Source organism: Notothenia coriiceps, unplaced genomic scaffold (assembly GCF_000735185.1).
Source record: "Notothenia coriiceps isolate Sejong01 unplaced genomic scaffold, NC01 NC01_scaffold00029156, whole genome shotgun sequence".
Taxonomy (NCBI): Eukaryota; Metazoa; Chordata; class Actinopteri; order Perciformes; family Nototheniidae; genus Notothenia; species Notothenia coriiceps.
Genome location: NW_011361857.1, coordinates 104,347 through 118,838, shown reverse-complemented (window position 1 = coordinate 118,838; position 14,492 = coordinate 104,347). Strand labels below are relative to the sequence as shown.

At 36.9% G+C, this 14,492-nt stretch overlaps 2 protein-coding genes across 4 annotated transcripts in view; one reads left to right on the top strand and one right to left on the bottom strand.

The window, feature by feature from the left end:
- The window catches only part of scel (sciellin), a 9,578-nt gene extending 2,949 nt beyond the window's left edge, over positions 1-6,629 (bottom strand). The window contains exons 1-21 of one of the 3 annotated variants that reach the window (XM_010786378.1): positions 6,407-6,629; positions 5,062-5,097; positions 4,297-4,335; positions 4,065-4,125; positions 3,797-3,859; positions 3,613-3,684; positions 3,445-3,477; positions 3,263-3,301; positions 3,129-3,167; positions 3,004-3,045; positions 2,849-2,920; positions 2,692-2,760; positions 2,196-2,264; positions 2,020-2,088; positions 1,871-1,927; positions 1,030-1,098; positions 862-915; positions 733-774; positions 569-643; positions 425-481; positions 278-325 (exon numbers count right to left, since the gene is read on the bottom strand). In XM_010786378.1, the coding sequence (XP_010784680.1) occupies positions 278-325; positions 425-481; positions 569-643; positions 733-774; positions 862-915; positions 1,030-1,098; positions 1,871-1,927; positions 2,020-2,088; positions 2,196-2,264; positions 2,692-2,760; positions 2,849-2,920; positions 3,004-3,045; positions 3,129-3,167; positions 3,263-3,301; positions 3,445-3,477; positions 3,613-3,684; positions 3,797-3,859; positions 4,065-4,125; positions 4,297-4,335; positions 5,062-5,089 (1,097 nt within the window). In that variant the 5' untranslated portion in view covers positions 5,090-5,097; positions 6,407-6,629. The remainder of the gene's footprint in view (positions 1-277; positions 326-424; positions 482-568; positions 644-732; positions 775-861; positions 916-1,029; positions 1,099-1,870; positions 1,928-2,019; positions 2,089-2,195; positions 2,265-2,691; positions 2,761-2,848; positions 2,921-3,003; positions 3,046-3,128; positions 3,168-3,262; positions 3,302-3,444; positions 3,478-3,612; positions 3,685-3,796; positions 3,860-4,064; positions 4,126-4,296; positions 4,336-5,061; positions 5,098-6,406) is intronic. The other 2 variants (XM_010786380.1, XM_010786379.1) reach the window with 2 other exon arrangements.
- A 3,057-nt stretch (positions 6,630-9,686) lies between these two features.
- The window catches only part of mycbp2 (MYC binding protein 2), a 68,250-nt gene continuing 63,444 nt past the window's right edge, over positions 9,687-14,492 (top strand). Inside the window, exons 1-2 of the mRNA XM_010786394.1 lie at positions 9,687-10,384; positions 12,321-12,396. Of these exons, the coding sequence (XP_010784696.1) occupies positions 10,113-10,384; positions 12,321-12,396 (348 nt within the window). The 5' untranslated portion in view covers positions 9,687-10,112. The remainder of the gene's footprint in view (positions 10,385-12,320; positions 12,397-14,492) is intronic.

Sequence of the window (14,492 nt, the reverse complement as noted above, 5' to 3'; positions counted from 1 at the left end):
GTGTAAAAGTGTTCAAATCTGGATCAGTCTGTATCAGATCCGTTGCAGCCCCTTTTTTAGAGATTTGGGTATGGAGGAAAATAGAGAGGGTTGTGTTTTCTGACACTCGGTGAGTTCCCTGGAACACCGGGGACACATATTTATGTATAAAAGACGTACAAAAGTGCATTTTGCATGATAGGTCACCTTTAAAATACACATAGTATTTCCTCTGTAAATATAGACACATTTCTTCATATGGCATCAACCCCCATTTTATCCCAGTCAGCATGTTTACCTGGAGGTCCTGTGGGTGGAGGATGGTGAAGAGACTGGGCTTGAGACTCTAAATGCATAAAACACAATGTCAGAAGAAACCAGGATAACTTAATGGAACAAATAAATAACCATGGCATTACTTCCATTATTCAAATCCAGCACTCACCCTCTGCTGTTCTCAATTGTGATGATCTCTCTCTTTGAGATGCTGCTGCTGCTGCTGCTGACACAATGACAATGCAATTATTTCAATGACATGATAAATAAATGGTTGTGTTTTGTAAAAAGGTTATTCACTGAGGCATCTCACCTGGTGGAAGAAGACAGACTGGATGCATTTGTGATGGATTTAGGCAAGAGGGTGCCGTACAGGTCATCCTCGGCACTGTAGAGAAAAAAAACACACAAACATATGAGTTTGAAATCCTTTTTTTATTTTAAAAATAAAAAAATATTGAAGGAGGTCGATCTTACGAGGTGGAACTCCTTGTCGTGGTGGTAGCTTTAGTATCATTTCTGAAAAAAAAGAGAAATGATTGTTATCAGACTGACTGGTATTTATGGTTATAGTCAGTTTGTTAAAGCTGTGCTGCAGTTACTCACCCATTGCTGCTGCTGCTCACTGTCACATACTCAGTGCTGGAGATAGTTCTTTTGCTGTAAAGAGGGACAAAAAACTCCATTACAATATATAGTTTTTGAATATTTCATATTTTTCCTTGACTTGTTATCCATATAATTCATTTTCTAGTTTTATTTTGGGAATATCACCTGTCTGAGGATGAGTAATCATCCTTGATCTTCGAGGGGACGAGTGTGTCAAACAGATTGTCCTCAGCACTGCACAGAAATACAGGTTAAGTTGTAGGTGATGTAAAAATGTAAGCATATTAGTTGGAAAATGGGAGCTTTACACCTCTTATTAAATCATCTTTTATTTTCTAAGAGAAATATCCTGTTATATTTTCTTGTAAAATGTACTTAGTCTTACTTTAATACAAAAATATGGAAGGGTTATATTACCTTAAAAATTATTATTATATCTATCTATTCTTATCTTCGCTCTAAGGCACAAAGACACACTGAAAGGGGAACAGGCATCGCAAGACCACACTGTACACTCACACCATTCACACGCCCACTGACCATCTGGGCCTCAAATAAGCCTTCGTGTCTCATGTGCATGGAGCTAAATCTTTATTATGTATAGGCTCAGTGCAATACAGTATATAAAGGATATCCCTATAGAGGTCATGGTTTAGAAGCATAGGGCTAACATGTGTCTATGTTCTACTTTTCGTCAACAAATCCCATGAAACAAAGTACTTTATGATTTTTCTACCCTGTCTTTTGCACTCAACCTCTAGTCCATTTGTTCCAATTGAAGATGTACATATATTTTTAATTTATTAGAAAAGTCTCAGTCATTTCTTTTACTGTAGTTTTAGAAGACATTACTCAAATGGGAACAAATGGTGCATTTGTATAAGGACTGTTTTTAAGAGGAAGACATTTCGTTTTTTGACATTTTCTTCTGACTAACTTGAATATAAAATTACCAAAATAATACACAGCCTCCCCTGTATTGTACACACTATGGTTTGAAACTCACTCAGTGTCAGCGCTGCTTCTCACTGTCACAGTCTGAACCGTGGAGACAGTCTTTCTGCTGTAAAGAAAAAAACAAGTATGTAGTTACTGAAGGCCTGGCGTCATTATCAACGTGATTTATTTTCTAGGTTTTATGTATGAAAATATCACCTGTCTGTGGGTGAGTTAATGCCCATGCTCTTCGAGGGGATGAGTGTGTCAGAAAGCTTGTCCTCAGCACTGTACAGAAATACAGTTTAAGTTATAAGTGATGTAAAGATTGAAATTATATTATGATTTAATAATACATTTTTTTTATGATTGTCCATTATGCGCCAACATCTTACTCGTTGCTGCTGCTAATGGTTCTTTCAGTCACGGTTGTCTTTGTTGGTGAGTAGCTTGAGTATAGTGTCCTGTGTGAAAATATATTTCATTTGCTCAAGTATTGTAGTTGAGTTCAAGTTTGAGTTTGTACTTTACTTGTGCATTTCTACAAATGTTATACATTAACTAAAGATATTGCACTTTTCACCTAGCTATTTATCTAAAAACTATAGTTACTTGTGACCTTTTAGATTAATTCAGATTAAAACATTGGATACATTTATAAAAGACAACACATTGTCAAAGATTGAATGAGTGACGCCTAGAATTTGGACATTTAGAGGCCCAAACGGATAAGATGATTATATATTTCACCACATTTACCAAAACAAAGAGAAGAGTCAATAGATGAAAAAACATGTGTGCAACAGTTGATGCTTAGTCATTTGTTGTTAACCTAATAATATGATTATGAGTACTTAGACCACCATTGATTATATTGAAGTATATGTTTACCCTTTGCTTGTATTCTTGACCCTCTCACTGAATGTCTCAGTCATGGTGGGACTCTTAAGCACAGGGGATCTGGAAAAAAAAACCGGAGTTGTCATTAAACAGACACAGAATCAGTGTGTGATAAGTTGAAACATCTTAATGATTTTTGATTTCCTACTTAAGACTCTGGGTGGTGGTGAAGGTGGTCTCAGTGGTTGTGCCATCCTTGCTGACCGAGGAGGTCCTTGAGCTTAAGGTGGAGTAATAGAAAAACCAATTAACAAATACTCAGGTAATCTTTCCTGTGGTTTGGTTAGTAGCAAGTGTTAGTACCTTATATTAGGTTTCCCTATGACAGTTTTGGATGTAGTATTTCTGTTGAGATATGATAAACAAAATCACACATAATGTACTCTGTCGTTGCTGCTTTTTGTGCAATAGACTGAAGCTTTACATACCTGATGGGAGAGTCGGACTTCGGAGATGAGTATGTGCTGCTACAAAGAAGCAGAATGTTAGGATAACTTCATACTAATATAACAAAAAAGAAGCTAGATATTGCACCATTTGTTGTTTTATCATGAAAATGTACCTTTTTGAGTAGGAGGATGTCCTGCTGGAGGGGAGGGTGCTGGTTAAAGAGATGCATTGTTAAGCAACAGTTTGGTTAAAATGACTCAAAGAGCCTGAACATAAATAAAGGATCTCAGCACAAATGAACAGGCACTGTGTGTCTGCAGAGGAAAACAACTATAAATGAGAATAAATACTAACCTGCTGCTCGTCTTATCCTGACTTCCGGTAAATCTACAATGACAGAATCACAATCAAAGCTATTTTCTGTTGTTTTCTGTTTTTCAAAAACAACTGCTAACACAACGTTTATTCAAAATCTACAAACATTTGAAAATTGTTCAAATGATTTGTTTGTTAATATCGTACCTCTTGCTGAGCGACTGCACAGATGTTGAAGTTTTTGTAGTTGTGGTGGTTTTTACTTCCTCACCCCCTGGACTGTGAGCAAAGGACAATGAAGGATGTAAATAGACTAAGGGCTCATTTTTACATTACACCCAGTTGCTGTTTGTGCGACCCTTATTGAATAAATATTTAATTGTTGTTTTACCCCACAGAAGTCTCATCGGTTTTGACCTGGCTTAGAACAGTTTTGCCAAAGTTTGGATCTCGGCTGAAGGAGGGAAAAAAAGATCACAAGTTAATTCATTTATACTACCAGAGGCGACTCATCACTGTGTCTTGCAAAAGGAATGTAGAAAGAGGTTTTTTTTAGACAAAGGTAGAATTGAACTACCAGTCACACCCAACAGCTATGGCATTGTGTGGGTTTGCCAGTTTGGAATATTTGATTTGTTCACTATGTTTTCATGACTCACTCGACAGCTTCATCCTCATCGTCCACTTTTCTGATCCAGCTGTTGTCTTTCAGCAGGGAGGCTGAAAACAAAAAAGACTTGAGTGTCTCCAACTCACATTTTCAAGGAAGTTAGACTCATTTTGAGCATTAAAAACTTAAATTAATACGAAAGTGCCTATTAGTGAAGCTCCTACGGTATTCTTTTTGGACAATGTACACATAATATTACACTCAGGTGGCTTTGAACGTACTGTTTCCTGGAGATACTTCAGAAACTGATGATGATGAGGCTGATACAAAATACATATTCAATGTGTTTTAAAGTGTTCAGAATTGTCTTGCATTGAAATGGACAGAAAGTATGACATGTAATTAAGTATTTGAATAAAGAAAAATGATTGCCAATGATTTGCATTTTGAGTAAAATACACAATTAAAGTATTTTTTTGTGTTTGAAATATAATTTGGTTGTGAATGGGTTCATCATTGTTCTTCATTGTCAGGCTTTTCAGTTCAGCGTAAAGAATATGTTGATATTTGGCATTTTCTTTCATCTCTTATACTGTTTTTAATCAATCTTCATATATTTTATTTTATTTTATTATATGACATTTATTTTTATCCTGTGCTGTTACGTTTACTGTCTAATTATCAGCTTGTTCAGTCATCAGTAATGACTTACATTACATATATAAAGGGCTACTAAATACTCAATAATATTAAAAACATTTATTTTCCAATATTTAAAAAACAGGCGTACTGTATTACTCTTATGGCTGTGATTAAAAATGAATGTGCGATAAATAATAACAATAAAAAGAAAATGTGAAATAAGAAATAGAGAAAAATATATTACGGATGAAATAAATCAATTTGAATACAATTAATAAACAGGTATTACAGTTGTAGAAGAGTTGGATTAACATAATTTGACAAATGCAACCTTTGGATATTGACATTACAATGTGGTTTTTTAGTTTTCTGTATTTTATTTATTTATATCTCTTAATACTTACGCGCTTTGTATGCTGAATACGCGCTCATTTTGTAACCTGTGTGTGAAAAAACAAGGAAATTCATCACATAATGAAGCCACATTGGCCACTAGATGGTACTGTGGAATAACGTCTGACCTGAGATCACTACATGAACTTAACAATCAAAGCTATTACTTATGTCATTGTTCTCCTTACAGTATGTGCACTTTCTTATGGCATGCAGTGTTTCTCAACATGCCACTCACTGATTGAGCCCCAAACTGGTTTGTCTTGATCTGTGTCCACCTGCCCTTCATAACACACCTTTTTCAAACACAGTATTGTCGGAAAAACAGAAGGGCGTACCAGTATCATTCCATTAGCTATTCGTGATAAGATCACGCCCATTCAACTAAATGCACTACAGAGCACAAACAAATCCATACCAGGAACAATTAAGCAGATGTCCACAGCTGGGAGGGTGGTTATAATTCGTAAATGCACAATATGTCTGATTATAAGTTGCTCTGTCAAATTAGTGCTATTTGCCTTTAAAAAAAATGGTTTAGCGTAGGGCTTGAAGTTGTTTGAAAGATCCATATCACAGATGTCTTGCATTTCAGAGCTAAAAACTGAACTGTTTACTTTGAGTTGTCTTTAAACTTTCTGTACTTTTGAGAATAAACTGTAAAACATATCATGATTAATAAAGTGGAATCCTTTACATATAAGCCTTTTATTGAGCATTGTGAAGCTGAAAAACATTGTTCTTGAGGAATACAGTAACTATCAAAAATGTACTGTCAATAACACACTGGTACTTAAATTACTTTTTTAGTGTATTTCTACAAGATGCTTTAAATATTTGTGTCCCTATAAAATATGACTACTATACTGTTACTATATAATAGTGTGTAGCAGATCTGACACAATATCTCAAAGTAGTTTAGTAGCGTTGACTGAAAGCTCTGTCAAGACTGAACATGTCTGTGCCAACTCTACAGGTTAGTAGGAAAAATATGCAAATCATTCATGTTTGCTGAGCACCATCACTTTTCTCTGTAAACGTTTGATCTTAAGCAAAAACAGCTAACATAAATTCAATAAAAGAGTGTGTATGTGTGTGTGCGATGTGTCCCTATAATGAGTCAATATACTTAAAGTCACTTAAATAGTACATCATTACATAGTTACAATACGTTTTCTGCTTCTATTTTCCAGGACCATTAGACCCTAGTATTAAACATCTGGTCTCACAGAACTCCTAAAATCATTACTTTTTTTCTAAGCAATTTCTTTTCCTATGTCTTACATTTCATTACACAAGAATACTACTATAAACTGGCAACTGACAAAAGATTATTAAAAGAGACTGGGTACGTACCTTCACTGATGCCTAGTTGGACAGATAAAGCAAACTCTTACTGTATCTCAGCTGTAATCACCTGTCTATCACTTGACAGTTTGCACGCCTTGTCATTCCTTGAGCTTTTAACCTTGAGGGAGGAGATTCTGAGGCCACCCAAGGGTGTGGCTTCAGACGACAGTCAAAGAAAACGCTCTCTCTCTCCAGATTTTTCTCTTTCTGTCATCGTCGTCTATACCTTAATAATTGTTCGGTTGTCAATCGGCAGAAACAATTTGACTGGGTGGAGTGCTGAAGAACTTGAAATTCTACTTCGAGTAAGCAGAAATGCAATGTGGGTGTGGAAGTGTGTGCCTCTTTAACCTTCAATAACTTTGAAGTGATTTGTAATGTGATTTTACGAGACACTATTAAATAATGTCCTATTGGAAAAATTTGATTCCTATTCACTGTGACATAAAGCAAGAAAAACTATAAAAATATATTTATCTAAGGTCTAGATATATGATTTACCTGTCCCCTTGAACTTTGAACTGAGAACAAAAGGCCCTCGTTTTAAATCAATGAGGGCTGACAATGGACTTTGCACTTTAAACATGTATGCTACTACAAGTACTGTAAGGAATGGTGGTTTTTACTGGGTTAGTATCAGATTATTAGATTAATAATGTATCACACAGGTTTTGTAGTTGAAGTACTTACACCTTCACATGCTGATCACAAAGGCACACAACTGATGCCAGCACAGGTCTCACATATGCACTGAAACTTTGATTAAAACTTCTATTAAATGTAATGTTTAATTACATCTATTAAAGACGAGGCCTCTTTTCTGCTATCAAAAGGGAAGTTACGGGTTATTTAGGGTTACATGTAAGTCCAAAATCATCAGGAGTATAAATAAAACTGAGTGACAATCAGACTGGAACTATAAATGCGCTGTTGTCTGTGACAGCGAGTTTTATTATTGGGTGTGCCCTGTTGTGAATGATCAAAAGTATGAAAGGCACATAGCATGCAGAGGTGTGTCAACATGATACTGACGTGAACCCCTCCTAGTCACAGTGACAGAAGGAATGCAGATTACTCTGGAATGATCGATCTAGGCTAAATGTGAACAGGAAGAGAACATAGTTAATAGAAAGACATTATCTGAATGAAACAAGCATGAATGAAAATCACATCGTAAAGTGTTCATAATAAAGACAACCACGCTTATTTTTATTCTGAGCTGAACTAGCAACATGTTCAGCTAATTTAAAAAAAGGTAAACATTCAAAGTCAAATTTAGCAATTTGGTATAATTATCATTAAGAAAATGTTAGAAAGCGGTAAACTGTATTCTTTCAGTCAACAATCATTTCCTGCCTCATTTATGGATGCACATATTCAAGTGGGATTTACTGACACTGGATGGCGCTAGAGTTACAATGATGGAAATGACAATACAGGTTGTGCAACACTTTTAAAAAAGATAAATATTACAAGTCACCCAAGGACATATATATCACATTAGGACTTTTTGTGTTAGGATAACTGATGACACACACTTAGTTCCAAGGACTTTTTCATTCAAGCCTTGCTTCCTAGATGTGTGAACACCAACTGGATTGCATGTCTGCCATCTCTTTTCATTCTTGTGACACTCATGCCTGGACTATGGCATAATCTTGGCCTAGATATCCCACCCTTCTGTGCTCTATTTATCCCAACAGAATAGAGCTGAGAACACCAGGGATTAAATAGCAGCCTCTGAATGTGAATGCATCCCTAGGCTACACAATTTTTATGCCACATTTTTTAAACCTTCTATCTGAAAACCACTTGAAAAAGGAGGGCCAACAAATGTCTGCAGTTTGTGATTTACAATGGATCTTCATCATACACTTCAACTGAGCTGCTGTTCACTGCAATACGTCTTACTGAAATATTAATTGGACAATCCCTCAGTGTTATGATAGTAAATTCTTACGGTAAGAGTCAGTTGTCGTCACTTACACATGCTGTGAAATTGTGCTTTATAATGCTCTCTTGGTTGCTATGAGAAGAGAATGTAGACCGACCCCTCTCTTGTCATTGGGCCACTGCAAAACCTGGCAACCAATAAAGCATCACTAGGGCCTGTGTAAATCTATCTCTAGTATCTCTACCTCTCTCAATAAATGTGCATGCACATCTACATGTAAACACATTTGAAAGAGATGATATACACATAACACTTATTTAAATGTACTTGCTAAATACATGTTCTCAGCATAACATGGTTGCAACTGCAACATATTTTGCACATACCTGTGAAATGTGTGCTACCTGCACCAGTTTTTCTGTTTATTTTGGCCTTCACTGACATTCCGACTGATGTTATGTAACACGTAGTGTCTCCCAGTTTTCCCCAATGCAGCATTCCTGCTCCTCCTTGTGTTGTCCCTGTCAGAAGGTGAAAATGCAAATATTACTATCATAATAATGTGCATGTTGCATTACGTAAGCACTTCAGTATACCCATGCATTTTGTGCATTTAAGGCATACATAAACTGACAGTGGATTTGTTATCTTGCTAAATGTGATCCACATCATGCATGTTTATAAAAAAAGGTTGTCTTTTGCTTTATGTAGAGAGAGCTACTGCAGCTGGGGCCTGATCAGTAAAGAAGTTCACTGTATCACAAACATCTGATCAAAGCATGATTGCAGTCCTTGTGCAAAGCATAGGCTATTGAAATATATTTTCAATAAATACAGTTTAAAAGGTGCAAACTATGTCCGATATCAAATTGCAGCAACTGTTACGCAGTGGCCACAGGAGATATACATGCAATACTAGTACACATGGTCCCAGCTGCTGAGGTAACAGTAGTTAATTGATTGTAAATGGTAAAAGCAGAGAAGAAATAATGAGCGATGAAGTCAAAGCATTCTTAACTAAATAAAACACTATTTTTAAAGGTCAAACCCGAGCTTCAGCATTTTGTACGGACAACACAGCTTGTAATCGTCTTTAAAATGTGTCATCTCAATGTGCCAATTTTAGATCAAACTGGGAGGGGCCCTGTATGGACATCTGCTAATTAAATGTCCAGCTTCTGACTGTGCTTACTCTGCAAAATAGCATATATGGTTCTGTTTTCTCTCTAAAAGGATGCATTTCACTTTCAAGATTTGGGTTAAAAATAATGAACTAAGCATTGGTATATGTATAGACAGGGAGATAATTGTTCATATGAATCACTGATAGCATCGCCCAGTATAGTCGTATGAAAATATCCCGGCATGCTAGCGACGCAACACTCAGCCAGGGAGGGGAGGGATGATGGAGCTAAGATGGCAGCCCTACTGAGGGTGCTGCCTCTCTGGGGTCAAGAAATATTCAAGGAACGAATGAAACCGAAACACGAACAGGCAGTTTTTGGAAATTAACGGTGCCGTTTCTGCTGTTTTACAAGCACATGTATTATGGCTTGAGAAGATCTATTTTCGGGAGACAAGCACCGTGTTGACGCTGTGGCCGGGATAGGAAGACCGTAGCTGCACCACCAGATTGGCTACAATTTGCGCTTATAATAACCGGGGACCTTGGACGTTTAATTGTGGTATTTCTGCAACTTGGAACGGACAAATAATGTGACATGTGGCGGATTTGATGACAAGTGGATCGCATCTGATGGCTAGAAATTATCTAGCTGTGATATCTTTTGTGTAATATATGCATTGTTCTCCAAAACGATGATGTGTGCTGCTGCGGCAGCGGCCGCCGGTGGAGGGATTCTGCCCTCCTCATCGCCGTCGATGGGGATGGGTGTCCGGGTCATATCTGGAGCAGGAGCCGAGCTCTCCACCATCGGTTCTGGGATGGGTTCTTGTCCGACAGCCGGAGCCCAGTCGGATTGTCGGACTCGGTACCAGCTTTTACTCTCAGGGCGAGCACTGGCTGAACGATACAGACGGATTTATACCACCGCTATTAATGATAAAGAGCAAGGGATAAATCAAGGACGGTGAGTGGTTACCGTAAAAATGTAGATATCAGAGAGGCTGGTCTGTCATCTGTAGGGCTAGCTGTGCTAACTACCATAAGCTATCATTAACCCTTGCTTAACGGTACTACAGTTCAACAACATATACACTTCTGTCAACAGTAATGCATGGCTCTTGAGCTAGACGGGTTATAGTCATACAAGTCATTGTTTTAACTTCAAACAACATGCCAGGAGCCCCATATTTTGGGTGCACCCTCTTGAAGGAGTCGGCTTGCTAGGTAGCATTTTGGCTCTGACTTCCCTAGCTTTATCAGAGCCAGCTAAGCTAACGTTACTTCATCCTTACTCGAGAGGTTTGCAGCCTAGGTGCTTTGGAGATTCTGTTTTCTTTAGTCATTGACACAATCTAATCGAAATTAAAATCCTTACTTACCTGGGTTAAACACATTCAAAGATGTGCTCTATCGGCTTAGAGTTATATTCAAAACAAGCTAGCTGGCTAACTGTCATGACAGCAATTTGTTTAGAGCGATATAGCCATTGCCCAGCTAAATGTACACAAACGTCTTACACTTTCCTGTTTTGTGAATCACTTTTAAACTTCCAAAGCTTGCGTTTTCACGATATGTTAAGATACTTAATCATTTATTATAATTTAATGTAGCTGTGTGGATGTAGGCCCAACGGCGTCACTGTTTCGATTCCTGGCTCTGACGTTACTAACGATAAATAGCATTTCCCAGGTTATCCTCTTGTAAGCTCGTTTTTTTCCAAGAAGCTGATAATGATAAGACATACATAATAAATACAGCATATGGCCCTCCATACACAACGTTTGACGTGTATGGGTGAGGATGTTTGGGAGGTGGATGAACTCATTTGCTTTTCTAGCATTAGCGGGTAATACAGTTACGTCATTCAGGCAGTCAGTCAGGTTGTAGACAGAGTATCTGGATCATTGCAGCATCCTCCCTCACAAACTCAATTGTTTTTGTATCCCCCATCCCCCTCTCCATGTACAAAAACCGACTATATGCTTTTGAAACATACTGTCATAACCATCTCCTTCTGAATGTACAGCTCTATGCAAATGAGCAACAACAGTGTTTCAACCTCTTCATTATATTATTTTGAACTACCATCTTATTAAACAACAATCTTTCTATTAATATGATGGTGGAAATGTTGCTTGCACATACCATTGTGAATTACCTACTATTGTAAACATCAGACATTTTATCAGCCTTGTTTTACTTTGGTATTGTGTGTAGCTTGTCACTTTGTGATCAAAAGGTTGCAGAATGTTAATCTAAGTGTATATGATGGCAAGATATTAAACATCAATACTTAGTTGCACTATTGAGTAATATAACTAAACTATAATTAAACTCTTATTCCGGGCTTGACAAGATGCATTGCTTTTCTGTATTTAGTAGTTATGAATAATGATTACTAAATCATGCACAGCCTTTTCCTTTTTTATTAGTACTGTACATCTATTTTTGGTCCCTTACACTGGTCCTGGCAGCCTGATTCGTAATGGGAATTTATCATGAAAAGCCAAATGCAAATTCGGTTCAAAAGCTTAAAAGAAGACATTTCCACAAAAACAAAATTGTGCTTGTTTTGAGGCTTTGTTAAAATGAGTGACACTGAACCTTGTGACTCCTGCTACATATGTCTGATAGTGAAGAAGGGAACACACTTGCTAGCTTCTTAAAATATAAGCTGAAGATGTGGTTACTATAAAAGACATCTGACATTAATTCAACATTTTGACAGCTAGTCTACACAGTAAACAATGAATGTTGGTTTTTCTGGCTTAAAGAATAATTGTGTTGACTATTAGGTTTATGTCTAATTCTCCTTTCATCATATTTGTAATAAAGCTAATGAGATTTGTAATATGTGATGCTGTATTTTGCAATACTGAGCAACCACTGTGTACTTTCAGGGGAAAGAAGGCTTTGAGTAAGAAGAAACTGAAGAGGCGACAGAAGGTCAAGTCAAAAGTAAAATCAAGAACAAAGGTAAGATATATCACAATTGTTTTTATTGCACGTGTTCCTTAATGTAAGGCTAATATTGATGTTTTTATATTTGAATTGTACTAATTAATATGTTCAGAGATGTTTTCTTTATTTAACCATTCCAATTATACATTATTAAATTATTTTTGTCTTTAAATAAATACATAATACTCAACATCACACAATGTTAATCATACAAAAGTGCAATAAAATAGGGCATAGTCATGCCCTATTTTAGTTAAGTCAAAACAAAACTGAAACTGAAATTAAACAGAACAACTCAAGAAAGAACACACAGTGACTGGACAGTTATCAACATTATGTAGGATAAGAGGAAACAAGGAGGTGTTAATTGTCATATGTGTGCATGTGTATTTCACAAAGTCAGTAGGGATGGGGTTTAACAAGGGAGGGCAGAAGAAATAAATAAAATAAATAATAAAAATGAAAAACATCATCATAATAATAATGATGATAATAATAATGACTAGTTCCATGTAAAGCATTTTAATGAAGCACATACATTTAGTATTGAACATTTTCTCTTTATATTAATGAGATCAACATGATAGACGGTTTTAATTTCATCTGTCACAGCCTCAGGTATGAATTGAGCTGGTATGAATCTAGTTAATTAAATTAACATTTGTAGAGGACACAATAAAAGATAAGGTTATATTCTCTGAAATCTTGAATTTAGCTATTGTCAATAGGTTGATTATTCAATCAACAGAAAAACAATCGGCAACTACTTTGCTCAATGATAAATTGTTTAAGTAATTTTTTAAGCAAAAATATCAGAAGCAGTTTTCAACCTCTTTTTCATAATTTCTGATATTTTATAGAATAATTCCCTATTTTTTTGGAAATATAATCGGAGGATAACTCTATTATGAAAAATATAATTAGTTGCAGCCCTGACCCTGGAGGTGTTTGGCAGTAAAATGTTTTGTCAGTGGCGGAGGCTGGTCAGATGCCACGGAGCCCATCCACACATGACGTTTGAGAGGTGGATGGGCATACAGCGAGTCACATGGGAGTGGCTCTGGTTTGTGCATGATGGCTTGTTGCCGAGCGACCTAATGTGTGCCACATCTCCACGGCAACAGTTGCCTGCCTCCATCTCCTCCGTCCAAATAGAAAACATTAGCTGTATCACTGGAGGTGGTTTTTGTTTTTGTTTATGTTTTAGATTTTGCATTGACAGCATGTATTAACTATTTGATCTTCATACAACGACAACAAATATAATCCTGTTAGATTGTGTTGACGCACTTCCTTGCTATACTTCTCTGAAAAGAGAGGGAGAGCTGGCTTTGTGGTTGGTCTGTAATATTGTTAGCCAGCATTTGGATTTAATTGTATTACACTGTTTTTTTGCCAGTTACTTGGCAGGCAAAGGCAAGACAGATCTATTTAATGTGATAGTAGCAGGGAAGGATGGAGGCTCTAATGCCTTGTCACCCTTCACCTCAAAACTCCATCAGACAGGAAATCCAACGTAGAGAAGGCTGCACAGTTTAAGTTCTCTTCAGGTTGACTTGTTCGGTGAGTTGATGTCCTGGAACAGCAGAAGATCTTCTACAGAGGCAGGGAATGGATAAAGCAGGCAGGCATAAATACGTGGGTAGTTACACAGGCAGTCCTGCTGTATTTGTTTGTGTTGTGTGTCACGCCGGCATAGTCAGACAAGAAAACGAGTGGTTTGAAAGAGCCTCTTCTCCACCTTTGTCTGCTTCTGTACTTATAAATATGTAACAGTGGAGTCCGAACCAAAGAAAAAGCATAAACACTTATCATCCTAATGAAGAGGGTGATGTAACGTCTTGTGTACAAGCAGATGTGTGATGCGTATTTTTCAAAAACTATAATTATATTCACTAGACCTACATTATGGTACAAAAGGATATAACCATTAGAAAACACCAGAAAACTATTCTGTATGCTAGAAATTGAATGTTGAGATTTATTTACATTTATCAACTAGGGATGCCAGAAACTGACCATGATCAAAATCGAAAATCGGACAGCCCTGGCTCATCCTTAGTTGAGTTCGCACTCCAATAAATCAATCGCACGTGTGACGGGGGGGGGGG